The sequence below is a fragment of the Lampris incognitus genome, chromosome 18 (assembly GCF_029633865.1).
Source record: "Lampris incognitus isolate fLamInc1 chromosome 18, fLamInc1.hap2, whole genome shotgun sequence".
NCBI classification, from domain to species: domain Eukaryota; kingdom Metazoa; phylum Chordata; class Actinopteri; order Lampriformes; family Lampridae; genus Lampris; species Lampris incognitus.
Window position 1 is genome coordinate 20,208,626 of NC_079228.1, and position 22,694 is coordinate 20,231,319.

The 22,694-nt window shown below is 45.2% G+C and overlaps 1 protein-coding gene across 1 annotated transcript; it reads left to right on the forward strand.

The window, feature by feature from the left end:
- Positions 1–1,666: 1,666 nt before the first annotated feature.
- Positions 1,667–21,549, forward strand: satb1a (SATB homeobox 1a). Its single transcript, XM_056298643.1, has 11 exons — positions 1,667–1,715; positions 2,042–2,264; positions 2,792–2,968; positions 3,210–3,336; positions 3,983–4,106; positions 5,977–6,088; positions 6,226–6,761; positions 8,700–8,897; positions 9,505–9,660; positions 17,247–17,450; positions 20,608–21,549. The coding sequence occupies exons 2-11, from the start codon at positions 2,063–2,065 to the stop codon at positions 21,547–21,549; spliced, it is 2,778 nt and encodes a 925-aa protein (XP_056154618.1). The 5' UTR covers positions 1,667–1,715; positions 2,042–2,062.
- The last annotated feature ends 1,145 nt before the right edge of the window (positions 21,550–22,694 follow it).

Consider the following 22,694-nt stretch of genomic DNA (forward strand, 5'->3'; position numbering starts at 1 on the left):
CCCTACTTAAGGGATATAATTATGTTCTGCTATGTTCCTCTCTGTCTCTCTACCTGTCTGTCCGTCCGTCTCTCTGTCATACACGCACATACCACACCCCCTGCCTTGTGATGTGTTCGGTAAGGAATGAGCATCCTGTGTGCGTTGTGTATTTCAGAGAGACTTCAGGCGCCAGCAGGGGCCAGCTCCAGAGGTGATCTGTGTCTTATCTCCGGTGGTGTGCAATGGTGCAAGTCTACTAACTGTGACTGGAATCTCTGGTTTTCACAGCTCTCACTCCTCCACCTTTTGACTGATCTGTTGATCTGTTGTCTTTGGAGAGTGAGCAAATCTCCCATATCCAAACTTCAAGGTAGAGTAGTTTTTTTATGCGTTTTCTTGTTGTGTCTCTATTGGACCCCCGGTGATTCTGTGACTTGTAGCCTGCAGCTATGGGGGCAACGACGTGATTCAAACTAAGCAGGGAGTCATTTGGGCATGCCTGAAAGTCAAGTGATTGTAGTGCGCACATCCACAAATGGTTAGAAAATATAACTCTATAGATCAAAATAGCAACCCCCCATCACAAGCATGTCTGCGATTATCCACGGTCTATTAAACGTGAACCAAGGATAGTCGCGGGGAGAGAAAAAAAATAAAATCAGTTTCTAAAACTTAACGACAGCCTGACAGGAAGGCATCGTCCCACTCCACTTTGTTCCCATGGAGAATGTGAATACCCCAAAGACAATAACAAGTGCCTGCACAGCATGCAGCAGAAAATAATAAATACATTTATGCGCAATTGTCACATTTAATACATTTACAGAGCGCGGCAGTGAATTCATTATTACACCATATGCTAATGCAGCTGAGTCCCGGTTTTTATGTCTCTCTCGCTCTCGCTCTCTCTCTCTCTCTCTCTCTCTCTCTCTCTCTCTCTCTCTCTCTCTCTCTCTCTCTCTCTCTCTCTCTCTCTCTCTCTCTCTCTCTCTCTCTCTCTCTCTCGCTCCCCCGTTCTCTGTCTGTGTTGAGAGGCTGCCTCCCGAGTCACCGATGGAATAAATGATAGGGAATACAGCAGCCACGGTGTGCAGAGGCTCCGCGTCGCGCATTGTTCTCAAAGTAGCGACATGTCACATTGCTCTGGATGGGAGGTCGCTCTGAACTTGCGGTCGGGCCAATATTTCCGCTCACACGGAGAGCATAGCGCGACCGGCGCCGGGCGGCCGGAGAGGATGTGGCAAACTACTAATGCTAGAAACGCGTGAGAACACCGATGAAAAAAACACGACAAATAGCGATAGCGAGAGGATCGAGTCTGTTTTTTACTGCCCCCCTCCCTCCCCTTTCGCTTTCTTTTTCTTGTGTTTTTTTCTTCTTCTTCTTCTTCTTCTTCCTATTATTCGATACTCACCCCGGGGAGATGAGAGGCTAAACTGCATTTGCGAGGCTGCATGTGGATGCAGCCGATAGCTATCTCCGGTCTCCTGGAAATGGGTTATTCGGACGTTGTCGGCTCTAACACCCACGTCGCGCGCAGGTAAATCGCGCTGGTTTTGCTCTTTTCAAACTTCAACCGAGCGGATATGGGACGAGATGCGCGCCCGAGTCCAGAGATAAGCTGCATTACTGTTGTCGCGTGACGGCGGACGGCGGCGTCTGTTGTGTGCGTGTGGTGGTGAGGGGGGAAACACGACTGCAGCACTCCGTCGACTTTGCCTGTCGGGAGGAGGGTAAGGCACCGCTTTCTGTGTGAAGGTCATCACAGACTCCTGACCCAGGTATCTGTCCAGGTGGGAGTTGTGTACACCGCAACCACCGAAGCAACGTCCGTGCGTGTCATGGATTTGTGTGGAACGTTTTCTTGCTGGGCGCATTTTTATCTCTCACGCATCTGTGTTAACACTTACGATTAATATTTCAGTCACTCCAAACTAATTTTGGAGGAATGGATTCTGAAGTGGGGGTTTTCCCCCCCAAAGCCCTCGTCTCTCTTTGATCCTTAGGTTCGTGTGTGTGTCTGTGTGTGTGTCTGTGTGTGTGTGGGGGGGATTTGAAGTTTTAGTGTGTGCAGCCCCAGATGGACCACCAGCGCAATGGAGCCAAGCCACCTGAAGGTAGTGAACCCGTGGCAGACCCCCGGCCCCCTCCTGCCAAGCTGGCCCGGCTGGAGCAAAACGTAGGTGGGGGCACCCCAGTCCAGGAGAGGAGCAGGCAGGGGAGCCCAGGGGCTCTTAAACCGACCACACAGAAGCCACAGGTCAAGAGCTGGCACAAGAAAGGTACACACCCAGAGAGTGGGCCATGGAGGAGAGAAAGTGTATTGTTGTTTCTGAAAGACTTTCATGCTCATGTGTGGCTGCACTGTTAGTGTAATTTGATAGTAGGGAGGAACTATAAATGACAGTGTTTGAGTTGGGTTGCTTCCTGTTAGCTTATTTGTAAACCAACCAGTTGTCCAGTTGTGACAGTACATTTTACACGGTTGTTATCATTTTATTATCCTATATTCATATTCCATATTTATATCCCATTCCAGTTCCATTTATAAAAAAAATTTGCCAAACACAATACTGCTAAACTGTACTTCAAAAAAAATATTTGGCTTGGACACCCTAAAGTACAGTGGAACAACAATGTGGTGAGAAAGAACTTCACTGTATCAATAATTAAATCAGTAAACTGACTAGACTATGAGATTACTGAATTTCTGCAGTCGTTGGGCGGCTCTTGGAGACCGCTAAGAAACAGCATAGTTTCCATGTTGTCGTACACTCCCTGCTCACGCATGTGGTGTCCGTCCCCACAGGGAGCCTGCTGCCCGTGTTCTGTGTGGTGGAGCACAGGGAGAGCCCGGCGGAGGGAGAGAGGAGGGAGGAGCACGCCGAGTTTGTGCTGGTCAGGAAAGACCTGCTGTTTAACCAGTTGATAGAGATGGCCCTGCTGTCACTGGGCTACTCACACAGCTCTGCTGCACAGGCTAAAGGTAATGCACCAACCAACCCATCCAACCACCGACGGTGCGTGCCTGCACACACACACACACACACACACACACACACACACACACACACACACAGACGCACATGCACACAAACAGCAGTCAAAGCATACATGTAAACATCTACAAATTGCATTATCACCTGCATTGGAGTGTAAGTTTGATATCTGTGAGTGTGTGTGTGTGTTCGTCCACCCACATGCATGCATCCATGTGTGTTGCTCAGGTCTGATCCAGGTGGGGAGGTGGAACCCTGTCCCATTGTCCTGTGTGACTGATGCTCCTGATGCCACAGTGGCTGACATGTTGCAGGACGTTCACCATGTCATCACCCTTAAAATACAGCTGCACAGGTAGGGGGCAGATCTTTTATGTCCGTATGTAAGAGCCATAACAGCCATTGGGTTCATGACCCAAATTTGTCCTTTTCTCAACCAAAACCAATATGATTTCCTACCTGGGCTATTGGATCACCCTGTGAATGATTTTGAAACAATGCACTTTTTCTGTCCATCCATCCATCCGTCCGTCCATCCATTATCTATACCCACTTATCCTAGTCAGAGTCCCAGCATGCATTAGGTGCAAGGCAGGATCATCTTCTGGACTGGTTGACACTGTGCTTTTTGCACTACACACTCTGCAAACTTCTTAATTACCTAATAAGATGTTTTCTGCATTCATAATTACTGTGATATTTTTCAGCAATCGGTGAATCACTGTTCCCTTGCACCTTTTATGGTCTCTGAGTCCATATTCTGTGTAATATTTTGGCCTTTGGGGTATTCCCATCAGGTAATGTGCCCTCATTGTGAGGGACCGGCTGTTGGGGGTCGGCAGATACTGAAAGATCGTAAAGCAAACAATCATTTGCTTGTGGATTAGACCCCGGCCCTGAGATTGGTTGCCAAATCAATCAGAACTGGGATGTTATGACCCCAGCTAAATGTGTTTTTTTTTTTACGAGTGTAACTTTAAAGCCATTTGCTCTGTGTTCAGCTGTCCCAAGCTGGAAGACCTGCCGGCTGAGCAGTGGAGTCACTCCACAGTGAGGAACGCTCTGAAGGAACTCCTGAGGGATATGAACCAGAGCTCTCTGGCCAAGGAGTGTCCTCTGTCTCAGGTACATCACACACACACACACACACACACACACATGCACAAAGAAGCAGGAATTACCCTATACAGATGACAGACAGACAAATTGGCCTTAAGTTGAGGATGCGAAGGTAAATGTGTTTGTCCTTGGTGCTCTAACGTCCTCTGTGTGTACGTGTGTTTATGCTTACCTTAGCGTGTGAGCGTGGATGAGCATGTGGTCCAATAACTAGATAGGAAGTCCAGATTGCAAAGAGAGATAAGGTGTGGGGGCAGAGAGCGAGAGAGGGAGAGAGAGATAAAGAGAGAGAGATGGTTATCTCTTAAAGAGCCCTACCCTGCTGCCTTGACTGCTGCTTATATCCGTCCCTGTTCTTGCCGTTACCAGTCTGTCTGTCTGTCTGTCTGCCTGTCAGACCTCCGTCTATCTGCCCACCTCTCCGCCTGTCAGCCTGTCTGTCTCTCTGTCAGCCTCCGTCTGTGTGACTCAGTCAGTCCAGCTGTCCGTCACTCCCACTCCTCAGCTTTGTTTTGTCTTTTTATTTAATCCTGGGTGATGAGGCAGAAATTCACAACCTACTTTGGTTTGAAGGCCACCTCAGTCTTCACGTGTTTTACGGACATATGCACACAAACACACACAAGCATTGATAGTAGGCACACATGCTCATGGGTGTGTGGCGATGCATGGCTGCACAATTGATCCCACAGTGTGTGTGTGTGTGTGTGTGTGTGTGGTGTATCTGATATTGCTGTGTTGGTGTTGTTCCCGTGACATCATAATTAATGTTGCCCCAGGACCATCATTGCAATGAACCAATCATGTTGTTGTGAGGTCATGCCTTTGTGACTCGGGGACAAAGACGGCTGTGGGTTAGCGTGTGTTAGCTATATCGGTTAAGGTTAGGGGTTAGGTTGAGGTTATGTTAGGCTAGCTTTCATGTTTTTCCAGTCTTTTTCTCCCCCGAGTCTCAAAGGCAGGACATCACAACAACGTGATGGCGTCTGTTTCAACAATGTCATGGGAACAACACCAACAAGGTGATATCAGATATCAGATTGTGTGTGTGTGTGTGTGTGTGTGTGTGTATTTTTTCTATTTATTTATTTATTTTTATACACAGTCTATATATTATGTAATACTGAGGTATATGATGATTGTGTCTGAACACCGATAATGCCCAAAATCTTTCTGCCTTTTTGTTCCCGGGGGTACATGGGACACATCCAGTTTAATAATGAAAAATTGCTTACTATCTCTCTCTTGTGGTTCCTTTCCTCTCTACTGTAGGATCCACCATTATATCTCTCCTCCCCCCACCTCTCTTTCTCTCTCCCTCTCTCCCTCTCTCTCTCTCCTCTTCTCCCTCCGTTTCCCTCTCTTGTTTGTGAGAAGATTAAAATAAATATGAGAAGATGAAAGGTGTAATCAGATGTAAAGATTGCACAGGATGGTCTTAGGGGAAAAACTGTGTGTGTGTGTGTGTGTGTGTGTGTGTGTGTGTGAGGGCGAGAGAAAGAGAGGGCGAGAGAGAGAGGGTGAGAGAGTGTTGGACATATTTCTCTGACTACTGACTAGACTTATGTTTGATTTCTCACACACAAGCACCCACAGCACCCTTTCTCACACTCTCTCTCTCTCTCACACACACACACATGCACGCACACAGACACACACACACACACACATACACACAAACACAAATACACCACACACATGCACTGATACACTCATCTGTCTTTATTATCCTATTTACCTGGGGGTCTTTTTAATAACACAGATCTGAGTTCATTAATATCACATGTGAGAACAGCTGAGACACCCAGGCAGCCAGTAGCAGCAGCCTCTTGGAGTATGTAATGGATTGCTATTGTCTTTTTATTCTCTGTTTCAGAGTATGATATCCTCTATTGTAAACAGCACTTACTATGCAAACGTCTCGGCTGGCAAGTGTCACGAATTCGGCCGATGGTACAAGCACTTCAAGAAGAACCAGTCGTTCAGGGGTGAGGGACGTCAATCATGCTTTTCAGCAACGGCTGAGCTGTGATACCTGCTGTGTTTTTACATCTCTGTATATGCCTCTTTCTTGTCCTTTTTTTCCCAACCCTTGCCCTCTCTCTTCACCATACCTCCACTTCAGAGATCGACGGTTTCTCTGACCAGCCGTCTCACGTCACCATCAGTCAGCAGCCCATCCCCGGTAGCACAGCCGAGCAGGGCTCCACCTTGATTTTCCCTCACAGGGGAGTGGGCAATGTTTGTGGGCGCGCAAACCTAAGCCTGCGTCCCCCCAGTCTGGTAGCTGCACCGCTCAGCCCACAGCTGGTCAGCCAGCAGTTGGTGATGGCCCAGTTTCTCAACCAGCAGTATGCCGTTAGCCGCATGCTAGCTGGCCAGGGTCTCTCCCCCTCCCCACAGCAGTATCTAAACCACCCCCCTGTCGGGAGGGCTCCCGCTGTCTTGCTTTCAAAGGGCCCTGATTCCCAGGCCCAACAGCAGGCCCAGTGTGTCCCAGGTGGAGGTCCGGGGCCCGGGGCCCAAACCCAGGCATTGGCTGGCTCCTCTGGAGGACCATCGGACGTGTCCAGTGATATCTACCAGAGTGTGAGGGAGGAGCTGAAGAGAGCAGGAATCTCACAGGCCGTGTTTGCTCGCGTGGCCTTCAACAGAACCCAGGTATGGAGGAGAGGTTGAAAAGTTGGTGGGGTTGGGGGTGGGGTTTGGAGAGATAGATGGATGGTGGCACAATGGAGGGGTGAGGTCTGAATTAGAGGCTTTCAGATTCAGATGACTGTAGGGTGGTGATTATCTTTTGGAATTGTTTTCTGTTATGATGACAGTAAATGTTTTTTTCCCTGTGCAGGTGCATGCTGGTAGGTTGGCTCATTGGCATGAACTTTGTCGCAGTGCCCCCTACCCATGTGCCTTTGTGGGCATGTGAGTGCTTGTGCGTGCATGGTCTGGGTCTTTCAGTCTACCCAGTGCAGTGTGTGTTTGCCAGCGGGCGTGTGTGTGTGTGTGTGTGTGTGTGTGTGTGTGTGTGTGTTTGTGCCAGATCTCTGCAGCATGGAGATGGTGCCAGCAATGAAGCAGCTGCTGGGCCAACTAATCACACCCCCTTAGAGAGATGCTGTCTCCCTTCCTACCTCTTCCTCCAGCTCGCTGGTCCTCCATCTTTCCACCTCTCCCTCTGGCAGCCTGTCCATCCATTTAAACTCCCCCTCTCATTGTCCATCCATCGTTTTTCTTTTTTAATCTCTCCCTTCCTCTGTCTGTTGTTCTTCTGTCATTTCCTTATTCAAATCTCCCTCTGCCCGTCACTGTTTACACTAAAATCCAAACCCGTTCTGTGTCTATCATCTAACGTACGCTGTCAAGCTCATAGAAACAGGGATAGTCTTGGCCCACTCATAGTATTTTTACTATTATCGTCATCTTTCTGACTAGAAGCAGTGCCAGTTATTATCCGCCCCCACGCCCCCCCCCTTGCCAAATCCAAGGTGTTGTGGTCCCAGTTGGGCATGATGCCAAGATGCCAGCTAGATGTGGAAAATGCATTTGTCATTTGGAGAGCCTTGTTAAGTCTCCATTGAATAGATGGAGAGGAGGGGGTTTGGGTCTGGATCCGTAGGATTGTTATGATCCAATTTCGAAGGCTTGAATTTTTCTCGTGCTCTCTCTCTCTGCCAGGAAATGCATAAAATCTGCAGATAATATTGGAAGACCTTACTGAAGAGACAGACACACCCAGAATGAATAGTTTTAGTCACACAGGTGACTAATGTGCCTTAATAGAGGACCTTTGGAAACTGTGTCCCTGTAGTGGCATGTCAAGGTGTACTTTAATAGGACAAAGCATTGTTTTAGAGGAACCTTCCCCTTATGCACAATGCTGATTTTGATACCAACACGGGGATCGCCGGTTCAAATCCCCATGTTACCTCTGGCTCGGTCAGGTGTCCCTACAGACAAAATCAAACCGTGTCTGTGGGTGGGAAGCCAGATGTGGGTATGTGTCCTGGTCGCTGCACTAGCTCCTCCTCTGGTCGGTTGGGGTGCCTGTCTAGGGGGGAGGGGGAACTGGGGGGAATAGCATGATCCTCCCACGTGCTACGTCCCCCTGGTGAAACTCCTCACTGTCAGGTGAAAAGAAGCAACTAGAGACTCCACATGTATCGGAGGAGGCATGTGGTAGTCTGCAGCCCTCCCCGGCTCAGCAGAGGGGGTGAAGCAGCAACCGGGATGGCTCGGAAGAGTGGGGTAATTGGCCAAGTACAATTGGGGAGAAAAATGGGGGGGGCCAAAAAAAGAAACAGTGGCTGAAGTGGGGTCGCCAGCCGCTGCATGCATCAATTGCGGATTGTACCTTTAAAATAATGTCTCTCCCTGTTGGCTCACTGGCATGTATTTTATAAGGAAACTTAATATCCGCATGGTAAGATATATGTTAACATCCTGTGGGTGAGGAGCCATGCTAACGTCAAGAAAGTTTAACCTATCATGTGATGATATCTGGAGCCAACATGTCTGAATGAACACAACATGATTGCACATGTGCACACTTATTCAATTGTGTGTATGTACTGTACTTGTGTGTGTGTGTGTTTGTACCAGGGTCTGCTATCAGAGATCCTACGCAAGGAGGAGGACCCCAAGCATGCCTCCCAGTCCCTGCTGGTCAATCTGCGTGCCATGCACAGCTTCCTCCAGCTCCCTGAGGCTGAGAGGGAGCGAATCTACCAGGAGGAGAAAGAGAGGAGCTTGTCTGGAATCACACCAAGCTGCAACAACACCCCGCCGAGACCCTCACAGGTCAGTGAGAGAGAGACACAGAGAGGGGGGGGGGGGGGTGAAAAAAAGGAAAATATGAAACAGAAACACCTCTCATATGTCTCAAGACGTGAAATTTTATTTTTAATCCTCCAGGCCAGGAAGGATGACATAAACTGTATCAAGGTGGAAGAAAGGTGCTGCCGGCTCCCCCTAGCCACCTCCTCAGTGAGTTCTTTAAATCTGAATCGCTTCCTCTCTCACTTAACCTTACCTTCCTGCGACACTCATCTGTTACTTTGTCTTTGATCAAACTTTAACCATCCATCCATCCATCCATTATCCAAACCACTTATCCTGCTCTCAGGGTCGCCGGGATGCTGGAACCTATCCCAGCAGTCATTGGGCGGCAGGCGGGGGTACACCCTGGACAGGCCGCCAGGCCATCACATCAAACTTTAACCTAATCTCCCTTTTCTCTCTGTGTATCTCTGTCTGTATCTCACTCTGTCCGCCTTACTGCGTCTGTCTGTCTGTCTGTCTGTCTGTCTGTCTGTCTGTCTGTCTGTCTGTCTGTCTGTCTGTCTGTCTGTCTGTCTGTCTGTCTGTCTCTCTTTCTCCTGTGTCTCTCTCTTGTGTCTTGTACAAGGCGAAGCTGTCTCCGGCGACAGGAGACAGGGGGCTGGGGGCAGACGGCTGTGTTCTCAACGTCTGCTCTTCAATCTACGAGGAGATTCAGCAGGAAATGAAGAGAGCCAAGGTGTCTCAGGCCATGTTCGCTAAGGTGGCTGCATCCAAGAGCCAGGTACACAACATTGCACTACTCATACACACACACACACACACATGCATGCATGCATACACTCACACACATAGACACACACTTAATGCAATTGTTTGCAGTGCTTTATTGTGGAAATCTTGTGTCCACGATGAATCCATTAATGCAGCTCCTCAGTGAAACAAGGGGCTGTAAGTGTGTGTGGAGGAAAGCCCAGATAATCAACCAGCAGCTGTACTCTACAGAGGACTATCGCCTGTGCATCAAACCGCTATTGTGTCCTAAATTACCAGTTTAATCGCCACATGCAAACACACACAAACACACACACAAACACACACACACACACACACACACACATACACACACACTTGCATGGATGGAATCATGCACACAGGCACACATGCGCCTACACGCTCAGAGATGATTTGAGTGTTTATTGTTCTCATTTTTATGGCAGCGCCATAAGCTTGTTATTGCCTTTTGTTTTGAGGATAATTTCCCTCCATAGAATGGAGGGATTTCAGCTGTCTCATTTTCTCCTCTCTCCTCTCTCTTCCTCTCATTTTTTCCCCAATTCCCTTTCTTTTTTTTCTTTCTTTCTTTCTTTCTTTCTTTCTTTCTTTCTTTCTTTCTTTCTTTCTTTCTTTCTTTCTTTCTTTCTTTCTTTCTTTCTTCCTTTCTTTCCTTCCTTTGTTCTCTTTTCCCCATATACACCCCCCCCCCACCATCAGGCTGTTTAGAGGTCATTCGGCGGTCATGCCTCTACAGACAGGTGGTCCAAAACCCCCAAGATTATTTTGCTATTGACCTCTCTTTACCTGCCTCTGTTTTTTTACATGACTGCATTCTCTCTCTCTCTCTCTCTCTCTCTCTCTCTCTCTCTCTCTCTCTCTCTCTCTCTCTCTCTGACACTTTTACCTCCCTTATGCCCCCCTCTCTGTATTACCCCCTCAGTAACTGTGCAGGGCTGTTTGGCAGGCAGAACCATGTTGGATCTCTCTGTTGTATCTGCACTGTGCATCTGGATGGCATTGTGTGCTAGAGCTGGGCTACAGCCAGGTGTGTGTGTGTGTGTGTGTGTGTGTGTGTGTGTGTGTGTGTGTGTGTGTGTGTGTGTGTGTGTGTGTGTGTGTGTGTGTGTGTGTATCTGCCTGCTCATTCACATGCTTATGCTCCAGTTCATAAATCCAAAACTAGCTTGGCTTTACTTTCCTCAATCTGCCACTCACAGGCCTCTCTCCTCTTGATGCAGAGTGAATTCAGCCTAGCGGGAGAATCTTACTATGATCTGCAGCTTGACCGTTTTCTTCTTCTTCTTCCTTGTCTCCTGCCTCCCTTTTTATGAGTTTTACTGAAGATGGACAGAGAATTGATGAGAAACCTGACATCTGATTTGAACAGATGCAGTAAAAGATTTTAAACAAACAAAAAAAAAAAATCATTATAAACCCAGTGATGGCCGACCGAACATGCATGCTCTTCAGAAACATGTACTTCATGCAGTTACACACATGCACATTGCTGGGTACGGTGCAGTGTATCGTTGTGATAATTATAGACCAGCACAGCAATTAATTTTCATTCATTAATTAACATATGAATATTAAGAGTATATATAAATACACAAAACGACGCAGTGAAATTGACATTCAAATGAGGCAATTAGTCAAACAATGAACGGACCTGGAATTCAGTGACTTAATTAAAATAATTTTCTCATAAATCCTTCTTCAGTCAATGAATAACTTCCAGAATTTATAAACTGAAGTAGTTTTGAAATAGAAATTTAGATTGTGCTCTATTTTTTTTTAATATACATTAACTGATACATTAACTGTTTTCAGTCAATTTACCATCTCACTTTTCATCTTTCTGATGCTTAATCCCCCACTGGGTGACACGTAGATTAGATTAGATTAGATTAGATTATGATTTTACCATAGGACAAACACCAACAGCACCACGTTAATAATACCAACAGGGAGTCGACCACAGGAGTTGTCGATGGCTGTCTGTCATCCTCCGGACTGTCCTCTGTGCCTGATATCATCTATTAAAAGGGCCCATATTGTACAAAACATTGCCCCCCTCCTTGCCCTTCACATGTACACATGTTGTGATTGCATCGAATAGCTGAGGAAATGTGAATTCTGCAAGTTCCCCTGTTGTGTGACTTGGTTCTCTAGTCAACAAAAACAACAACAACATGTGATTGATTGTACAAGTCATTTTTTTTTAGTCGTAGCCCTTTGGGACATCACACCAGGATAATGATTATGGGATAGTGAAATAATGAATGTTAATTTATCGCTGAAATAGTCAGTTATTATTGCAGCGGCTGACATCAGGCTGCATCCATTACCATGGAGGGCCAGGCCTGTCATTTTAGGAAATCAGTCAACAAATGAATAACTAAATACAAGCATGAGAAACAGCTGAGTAAATAAACTCCGATAAATAAATAAATCAGTAAGAAGTTTGAAAAGAAATTAGGGAATTAGTAAATCATTTGCCCTAAAGTAATCTAGGGAATTAGTAAATCATTTGCCCTAAAGTAATCAATTAATAAACGTACTTACAAAATTACTAAGGGTAAATAAAACGACATGCAAATGTCTAATGTTCTTTTTTCTTTTCTTTTTTTGGGAATACCCCCCCTTTTTTTCTTTCCCCCCAATTGTATCTGGCCAACTACCCCACTCTTCCGAGCTGTCCCGGTCGCTGCTCCACCCCCTCTGCTGAGCCGGGGAGGGCTGCAGACTACCACATGCCTCCTCCGATACATGTGGAGTCTCTAGTTGCTTCTTTTCACCTGACAGTGAGGAGTTTCACCAGGGGGACGTAGCGCGTGGGAGGATCACGCTATTCCCCCCAGTTACCCCTCCTCCCCCGAACAGGCGGCTCGACCAACCAGAGGAGGCACTAGTGCAGCGACCGGGACACATACCCACATACCCACATCCGGTTTATAAGTGTAGTACACTTATATTCCTTCTACTTTTGGTTCTTTTAACCGTTTTGAAATCTTACCTTTTAAAGTTGTTGTGACAACCCAATTTGCTGTGTAATCACTTATCGGCCCCCCAATTCATCTGTAGGTTTCTCAATGAATTCTCTGAAGTGTTTTCCGCTGTTGTTCTTCAATTTGATAGGGCCATTGTATTTGGTGATTTTAACGTTCATATTGATACTCCTTTTAACTCATTTTCCATTCAAACATTTCTAAATATTTTAGCCTTGTGCAGCATGTCACTGGCCCCACACATAATCATGGGCACACCCTTGATTTAGTTTTCACCCTGAACATGTCTCTTAATTCCCTCAATAAGATTGATTTTGTCTCTGACCATAAATGTATTACCTTTGACGCTTCTTTACCACCTACTACAATACATCAGAAACTTATAATTAACTCTCGCATCTTTAATAAGCAGTCAGCAGCCATGTTTTCTAGTCACTTTTCCAGTCTAGCCAGCTGCTCTCCTCATTTCGCCAACATTAATGACCAAGTTATAATAATAATAATATTAAAAGTGCTTTTCTAGACACCCAAAGCACTTCACATTGAAGGGGGAAGCTAACTTCAACCACCACCAATGTGTAGCACCCACCTAGGTGATACACGGCAGCCATTTTGCCCCGGAATGCTCACCGCACATCAGCTTGAGGTGGAGAGGGAGGAATCATTGAGCCAATTACATGGGGGGATGATTAGGTGACCAGATGGAGAGAGCCACGTTGGGAATTGTGCCAGGACACCAAGGAGCCCCCTACTCTTTACGATAAGTGCCATGGGATCTTTAATGACCACAGTGAGTCAGGACCTCAGTTTAACGTCTCATCCGAAGGACGTTATCTCCTACAGCACAGTGTCCCTGTCACTGCACTGGGGCATTGGGATTTGATATTTGTTGTTTTTATTAGGACCAGAGGGAAGACTGCCCCCTACTGGCCAACCAACACCACTTCCAGCAGCAACTCAGTTTTTCTCAGGAGGTATCCCATCCAAGTACTAGCCAAGGCCATACCTACTTAGCTTCTGTCATTTGGCAGAGCCAGGGTACATGTTGGTACGGCTGCTGGCAGGTTAGTTGCTTTAATGATTTGTGTACAGCTGCCCTTGATTTTTTGGCTCCATATACTTCCAGGGCTGTCCCAGTTATTAACACAACCCCTTGGATCAATGAAAACATCTGTCAAAAAAGAAGTGAATATAGGAAGGCTGAACGCAGATGGGGGAAAAAATCTACTCTTGAAGTTCACCAACTCCATATGAAGGCGTTATTATCAAATTTGAATCAAACTATTAAAGATTCAAGAGCTGCTCACTTCTCTGACTTGATTGATTGTAATAAACATAACCCTAGGTTTCTGTTTAGTACTACCAATCAGCTAGTGATTCCCTCTCTTCCTACCATTTCCACCTGTTCTGCTAATGACTGTGAAAATTTCTTGTTTTTGTTTGTTGACAAGATCAATCGTCTAAGGTTTAATTTTACCCCCACTGTCCCCCCCCCCCCCCCACACACCTTTCAGCCATCCAATTTTAATGTCGGAATTTGCTCCCATTTCTCTGCAGTTCCTTGTAAATACTGTAGCCCTTATGTGTCCCTCCTCCAGTCCCTGTGATATATTTCTGACAATTTTTTTAAAATCCATCCTCCCTGGCTTAGGTCCCAGCCTGCTTTCTATCATCACCTGCGCACTTACATCCGGGTCCGTACCTGACTATTTTATTCAGCCCCTCCTCAAAAAAAACCCTCTCTCAATCCGGCAAAGGTAGAGAATTATAGACCAATTTCCAAATTTTATTTTTTATCCAAAATCCTTGAAAAAAATTGTGGACTAAATCCTGTAGCTGACAGGGTCATAACATTTTCAATAAATTTCCATCTAGTTTTTGTCACAAGCATTGTTACTGAGACTGCATTACTAAGAGTGTCCAATGACATTCTTATGCATGCTGATTAAGGTGAAAATTCTTATTCTTCTAGATTTAACCGCTGCCTTTGGTACCATCGATCATGCCATCTTACTTGATAGGTTGAAGAACTGGGTTGGCATTTCTGGTACAGTGTTAAATTGGTTTCACTCTTATCTGACTAATAGATATGTTAATGTTTGTATTAACAATCTTGTATCCTCGTCAGCTCCCCTACAGTGTGGAGTCCCTCAGGGGGCTGTCCTTTGACCAATCCTCTTCTCTTTATACATGCTTACTCTGGGTCATTTGTTTAGGCACTTTCAAAACATGTCATACCACTGTTATGCCGATAATTCTTAGATCTATTTCTCTGCCAGACCCAATAACCTGAATCAACTGTCCTCCCTCTGTGATGTTCAGTATTAGGGGAATACACCTTTAAGGACACAGGGAGTTATGGGATAGTAAACAGAGCAGCCACGGGAGCGGGAAGGTAGATGAGAGTCAGTCGGATTATGTGCACGTTATGTTCCACGGCTGATTCAGAAACGGTGTTATCATCTGTGAGAGTGAAAAGTAGGTCATTACACCCTCCATGATTGTTTAGCTGTCACCAAAGACTAGATGTCCCTGAATTTCCTTCATCTAAACCCCTGACAAAACTGAAATTCTCTTAATTGGTCCTGAGAACTTTGCCACTGCAGTTAATCAGTTTATTGGTCCACTTCATTCAAACATCAAACCTACCGCTAAAAATCTTGGTATCATCTTTGACCAGAATATGTCTTTTGATCACCATGTTACTAAGCTTGTCCAATCCTGTTTTCTTCAGCTAAGAAATATTGCAAAAATAAAAAATAGTTTGTCTTTCAAATTTTCATTTTCTCCTGTCTAGATTACTGTAACTCCCTCTATGATTGCCTCAACCAAGCTCCTTTAAATCAGTTGGTTGGTTGGTTCAGCAGTTGGTTCAGAATGCAGCTGCTAGACTTCTAACTAGAACTAGCCGTAGGTCCCATATTACCCCTATTCCTCCATTGGCTTCCTTTAAAATTCAGAATAATCTATAAGATCTTATTGATTACATTTAAAGCACTGAATGACCTTGCCCCCAGTTACATTTCTGATCTTCTCATTCCTCATTTGATTTCACAACCACTCCGATCCTCAAACCTCAGTCTTTTATCCATCCCCCACTCTAACTGCAAAACAAAAGGTGACTGCACCTCTGCAGTTTTAGCCCCAAGCCTCTGGAATAATCTTCCCCAACCCATTACATTTGCTGAATCTTTGAACTATTTTAAGCTGCTTCTAAACCCCATCTTTTCAGGCAAGCCTTTTTATAGATCTCCATCCCTGCCTTCTGTTTTGGTTCGTTTTTAGCTTGGTCGGTTACTCCTTATCCCATGTTTTATATTCATTCAATCTATTTCCAAGTGGGTGCTACACATTGGTGGTGGTTGAAGTGCGTTACCCCCTTCACTGTGAAGTGCTTTAGGTGTCTAGAAAAGCGCTATATAAATAATAATAATAATTATTATTATTTTATGTATTAACACACATTTTCTGTATTGAGTGTAAAGCACTTTGTAAAACTGTGTGTTTTTAAGAGTGCTATATAAATACAATTTTACTTATTTACTTATTTATTTACGTAATTCCCCCTGAGCCCATTGAGGATTGACTGCTGGCAACATTGCAGGTTTATCTGGAGTTATTTTGACATTATTTGGGTGCCCCGGCATAATTTAAGAAGAGGTTGTTGAAGTGGAACACATTTTTCAGCTTTTGTTAATTTGCTAAACTGGTTAAAGAACAACTAAAGCTACCTTTGTGAGCTTGTGAAAAACCAAAGGTGAAAAACCATTTATAAGTGCTACGGTGATCTTGGGAACAAATGATGTAAACATTGCAGGATTTTCACAGATGAATCTAATAACATTAAAGATGGGTCCATAAAGCCAGATTTACTTTGTAGCTGTCTTCGTTGGCATAATACCATGGTACTGTTTTGCTATGATAGCATGTTGCTATCATTCCTTGGTCAGTGCCACAGTCTAATACTGTAAAATTGTATCATTGCCTTCAGTCGTATTGGCCAGACATGCCGAATGTTGAGCTATCAATTACTACCATGTGTGGTTGCTGAGATTTCCACCCACCAGCGCTCGAGATTTTCCATGTTGCCGCTACAAAACCACAGGCCCATTTTATAAGCCTCTGGACTTCCACTATTTTCACAACCATCCCATTCATTCATTCATTTCTCCACCAAATGTCATACAGTTGAGAGTGGTAGGAAATAAAAGGGGGAGAGAGAAAAGAGATGAGGCACTATAAATGTTATGCACTGGTTTTGAGTGTACAGTATTCACCCACAACACCGCAGGGATCGATGAATGATCATATTTCTTTAATACTTTATTGGTCCCAGTAGGGAATTTCACTTTTGACTTGAATGCCTCTGCACAAAAGACACAGAAATGGATCAGCTACAGAATAACTGCTGAGGCCGGAAGGGCTTTGGGACACTTGAGCAAGCAGGACGAGTGCTTGCCAATGTGTGGGTTTGACCCTGAGTCCAACTGCTGAAAGATGGACTTTCTAACCACCAGGCGACTCAGTCTCTCTTAACTCCTCCATGACTTTTGTTCCTGACGCGGATTTGTTGTGCAATTTGTAGGGATGGTTGTGTGAACTGCTGCGTTGGAAGGAAGATCCAAGCCCAGAGAACCGGACCCTGTGGGAGAACCTGAGTATGATTCGCCGTTTCCTCAGCCTTTCCCAGACTGAACGGGATGCCATCTACGAACAGGAGAGTAACACCATTACAGCACAGCAGCACTGCACTGACAGACTCACACTGCTCACCAATGACAACGCACTGGTGAGGCTCCATAAGAAACAGTTCACACACATACATACATACACACACACACACACACACACACACACACACACACACACACACACACACACAAACACTAACACATATACATTACCAACTTCCATCCATCCATCCATCTATTCATTTTCAGTTCAGGCTCACCGGTATGATAAGACTCCACTGGTAAACAAGAACACTTCTCAGATTTAAAAGTTGTTTCTATTAAAAACAACTCAAAGTTGGGCTTCCAGATGGCATGGCAGTCTACGTATCCCATTGCCTACCAACATAGGTATCGCTGGTTTGAATCCCCGTGTTACCTCTGGCTTGGTCGGGCATCCCTACAGACACAATTGGCCATGTCTGCAGGTGGGAAGCTGGTTGTGTGTATGTGTCCTGGTCACTGAACTAGCGCCTCCTCTGGTCAGTCGGGGTGCCTGTTCAGGGGGGAGGGGGAACTCAGAGGAATAGCGTGAAGTGCTTTGAGTGGCTATTGCAGCGAGAAAAGCGCTATATAAAATGCAACTTGATTGATTGATTGATCGATTGATCCTCCCACGCGCTACGTCCCCCTGGCGAAACTCCTCACTGTCAGGTGAAAAGAAGCGGCTGGCGACTCCACATGTATCGGAGGAGACATGTGGTAGTCTGCAGCCCTCCCCTGATCGGCAGAGGGGGTGGAGCAGTGACCGGGATGGCTCAGAAGAGTAGGGTAATTGGCCAAGTGTTACTGAATATCATCTGTGACATATCCTAGGAAGATTGATATGTCAAATTTCATGGTTTGGGCATTTTAATCATTGGAGTTTGCAGTATGTTTAACAGTTGTGAAAATGTTATCTGCTCCCACATCGCTTGGCTCACAAAGTTTGTGATTTAGTACGGAAGACTCCTCTGTGATGTCCTGATGGATATCTTTTATATACATCCCTTTCCATTTTGTCTTCACTGGCATCTTGTTTATAGTAAAATATGAGCAATGTTTCATTTCTGCAACTGTTATTTGGAAAATTCTAGTGGATAATGTCACCCCTATGTTGAGGATGGGAAAGACTGTGACATTATCATAAAGGAGGCACGCTGACGATATATTTCCAAGATTTCAGTTTTGAAAAAAATCGCGATCAAGGCGTCAGGATTAGGACAACAAGATTTACACGTCACAAATTAACTCCATCACATCCAATCAAGCTTTGTTGTTCTTGCTTCGGGTGTTGAGGTAGACTACAAGAAGCTTTGTTCATCACATTCATCATATCAACGCTGATAACATCAATTTTAAAAAACATTAGGGAGAATAACGGAAGAAATATGTTTCGTGATGCTTTCCATTTCATTATTCAATTGACCTGTTGAAGTTTACATCCCTGTCTCTTCCGTGAGGCCTGGTGGAAATGTTATCCACATGGCAGCTGAGAATCAAGCAGAGCCATCTCTGCACGACCACACTGCTGCCATGCTGCACCCCCCCCCCCCCCCCACACACACACACACACACACATCCCCAGGGCTTCTGCAGTGTTTGTCAAGTGCTAACCAGATCTGACAAAGACCTCGTCAGGTTGAGGCCGTGAAGACCAGCAGCAGCTCTTCGTTAATATGCTGGAGAAAGGTGTTAAGCAGCTGTTGTGCACAGCGAAAGGGAAAATGAGCAGTTTTCATACTATGAATACATATTAAATGGTACAGGTCAACCTTTTGCTTTTCGCCTCCTTGACAGCCTCGGAGAAGAGGCGCTAACTGTGACCAGACCTTCAGGGCCTGTGCCAATGCTGCTAGTCCCCCACTGCCATCCTCCCATCTTCTACCCAGTAGGGCGGGAGGGTCACAGCCTCCATGGTGAACACCCCATATAGGCCGTGAGGTGCAAAAGTATGAATATAGCTTGTTGAATGAGAAAGAGGAAGCCCTAGTTTAGGTTCCAGGGGTCAATATGTGCCCTGTGGATGTCGAATGTGACCTATACCCTGATGTCTCCTGATGGGTCAGCTGTAGTAGGGATAGATACCAAATAAAGGACAGGAATGCCACCTAATATTAGTATGTGGAGGATATTTGGTATGGATATGAATGTGGAAATGATAGGTGGCTAGTGGAAGCTTGGCTCCTCAAGGCCTGAGGAAAACATTGGAAACAGGGTTAAACTTAAAAAACGAATTAATTTAGTAAAGTCAGGTCTGGGTGGCGTAGTGGTCTATTCCGTTGCCTACCTACACGGGGATCAGCGGTTCGAATCCCCGTGTTACCTCCGGCTTGGTCAGGCGTCCCTACAGACTCAATTGGCCGCGTCTGCAGGTCGGAAGCCAGATGTGGGTATGTGTCCTGGTCGCTGCACTAGCGCCTCCTCTGGTCGGTTGGGGCGCCTGTTCGGGGGGGAGGGGGAACTGGGGGAATAGTGTGATCCCCCCACACGCAATGTCCCCCTGCGAAACTCCTCGCTGTCAGCTGAAAAAAGCGGCTGGCGACTCCACATGTATCAGAGGAAGCATGTGGTAATCTGCAGCCCTCCCCGGATCGGCAGAGGGGATGGAGCAGTGACCGGGACAGCTCAGAAGAGTGGGGTAATTGGCCAGATACACTTGGGGAGAAAAAGGTGGAAAAAATCCAAAAAAAAATTTTTTTTTTTCAATTAAGTCAGATGGTTTCACTAATGGATTCAGCTCAAGTCTAACATCCAGGTGATGCAATATTAATATTTTTTAAACTCCCAAACTTAGGGGGAATTTTTACTTCCCACGCTTGCTTTGCCATTTGGAAAATATTCAAGGCTTCACTTTCATTTATATGTCTATATGATTATATTCATTAAACAATACAGCAAATTCTTTTCTGTTTAACATTTTCACACAACATTTGCTATTTTACTATAGCATCCAAACATAATCAATTGATTTTCTTTGTAAAGGGCCCATAAATTACAATGGTACATTTTTTGATACCCTTTTAAATAGATAAACTCGTGGTTTGACTGACTTAAATGAACACAAAGTACTGTCACACATCTACTGTAGCACATCTAAGTATCACGTAAAGTACAATAAAAAGGTTAATACAAGTTAAATTGTAAATGCAACATGAAGTAAATGAATACAAAGTGCCGCAATTTGTTTAGATTTATTATAGCCCCTTTTTCCCCATCTCTCATGTTCTCTTTCAGTACCAACACCACTCTCCGCTGTTACAGCAGCACCACATGCAACTGCCGACCCCTCTGGCCTATCAGCCCCTGCAGCCGGAGGCAGGACCTCACCCATCCCCAAACCAGCCATCCACGGCTTCACCCGCTGAGTCAGAAGGAGGCTGGGGCCAACAAAGAGCGCGCTCGCGGAGCAGGGGTATGAATGGAGAGAGAGGAGACAGTAAGGACTGGAGTGAGGGGGACAAAGGAGACAGGGCGAGTTTGAGTGGGGTTTGGGCTTGTTGCGATACGACCAGGGAGAAGAGTCTGGAAAACAGTGAGCAGGAGAAGGATGAAGGCGTGGACATTAAAATCACTGATACGGTTAATGGAGATGGCAGAGACGGCTGGGATGGCAAGGGTGCTGTTAAGTTTGAGGATCAATGTATGGTTGGGGTCCACGTGGAGGGAGAGGACTCGATGGGGGACAGGGACGAGGTCAGCAGTGAGGGGCTGAGAGTGTCCCACGAGGCACTGGGGATCTTGCAGAGTTTCATCCAGGATGTGGGCCTCAACCCGGATGAGGAGGCGGTCCACACCCTGTCAGCGCAGTTGGGCCTGCCCAAACACACCATCCTCAGCTTCTTCCACAGCCAGGACCATGGAGAGAGTCAACATTTTAACCAGTGTCAACACCACAATCACAACCAACATCACAAGCAGAACAACAACTGCAGTCCAAACAACCAGAACAGTTGTCTGGGTCCAGGCCCGGACCTGACCCACGCAGACAGAACCACTGAGGAACAAGAGGACCTCGTTAACAAAGATGATTCACATCAAAATGTTGAGACAGAGGATGGGGAGAGGTTCATGGAAATGGAAACAGAAGGAAGAAGCGAGACAATTATTTTGAAAGAAATGAACATGGGAACTCAAACCCTCAGCACCATGAAGGAGGAGCAACAGAACTATATTTAACTGGTACCTATCCGATGAGTCATTCAGATGAGCCATATTCCCTATGAGCTAGTGAGATGCTTTGCTCCTATCATACAGTGCACCACGTCCTTGGTCCACATGCAACTTCGCCTCTGTTACATACCCGTATCAACACAACCTTCTCTCCTGCCATCCTGCTATGTTTTGTAAACGTGTGTTGCTCTTTCCTCACAAAAGGTCATGAAATTAATAAAAAGCTAATAGTTTACATATTTCTTTATACAATGGCCTGGACTGGAAAGGATGTGCATTAATTCACTGGCTACATTGTATTGGTTTGACAGTATGTAAGCATAGCCAAATAGATTCAAAGTAGACTAGCAAACTGTTCTGTGATTGAAGGATCCATAAATCCATCTGAAAAATAAATTACTATATAATTATATATATATAATTATATATATAATTATATATATATGAGACTGTGACATTATTGAAATGTCATAATTGCACTTGGTGTCCGTGAGGATATGTGACTGTATTCGCGGGGCCGAACTCAACGAGTATCAGATTACATGTCGTTGTGTACAGAGAGAAATTCTAGTGGGTCAAATCAGATTTTAGAAAAATGTTATGCCAGAAAATGCCTTGTAGAAGTGGCACTGCCAGTCTGCTTTCCTGCTCTCATCTTATTTCCCTTCTGGTTATTTTTACTGTGCTTCATGTCTGCTTGATGTCTTAAATTAGTTCTTGTTTTAATCGCAAGAAGACCAGATCATGAATTCCCTTCAGGAGTCTTACTACCATTGTTTCCATTGTCCTTGTTCGTGATTTTCACATTGCTGTACAAACTATACGTACATGTCATTTTTACATTTTGTGTTATGGATTGCATTTACTGAGACAAACAAAATGCTTTTTAGATTGAGATGTTGCATTTCAAAATAAAATGTGCACCATCTGCTCTTACAAAATAATGGGTCAAAATAAAGACCATTGTGGGTTATTCATACATTTCTGAGTCATGATAAGAGCTGTACACACAAAAGTTATGGCTCCAAAAACACAATTACCATTGCTTGCAAAATATCAATGGATAATTTTCAGGCCGTGACATTTCTCCAAAAAGGCCAAGTAATATTGTGGAATGGAATCCTTTATCTGCTATGTTGAACAACAACAAC

Excerpts from the sequence above, each read along its gene's own strand:
- satb1a (XM_056298643.1), top strand. The coding sequence starts at position 2,063 with ATGGACCACCAGCGCAATGGAGCCAAGCCACCTGAAGGTAGTGAACCC. Across the intron at positions 2,265-2,791 it reads CAAGAGCTGGCACAAGAAAG|GGAGCCTGCTGCCCGTGTTC; the intron begins GTACACACCCAG and ends CCGTCCCCACAG. Across the intron at positions 8,898-9,504 it reads CCCCGCCGAGACCCTCACAG|GCGAAGCTGTCTCCGGCGAC; the intron begins GTCAGTGAGAGA and ends GTCTTGTACAAG.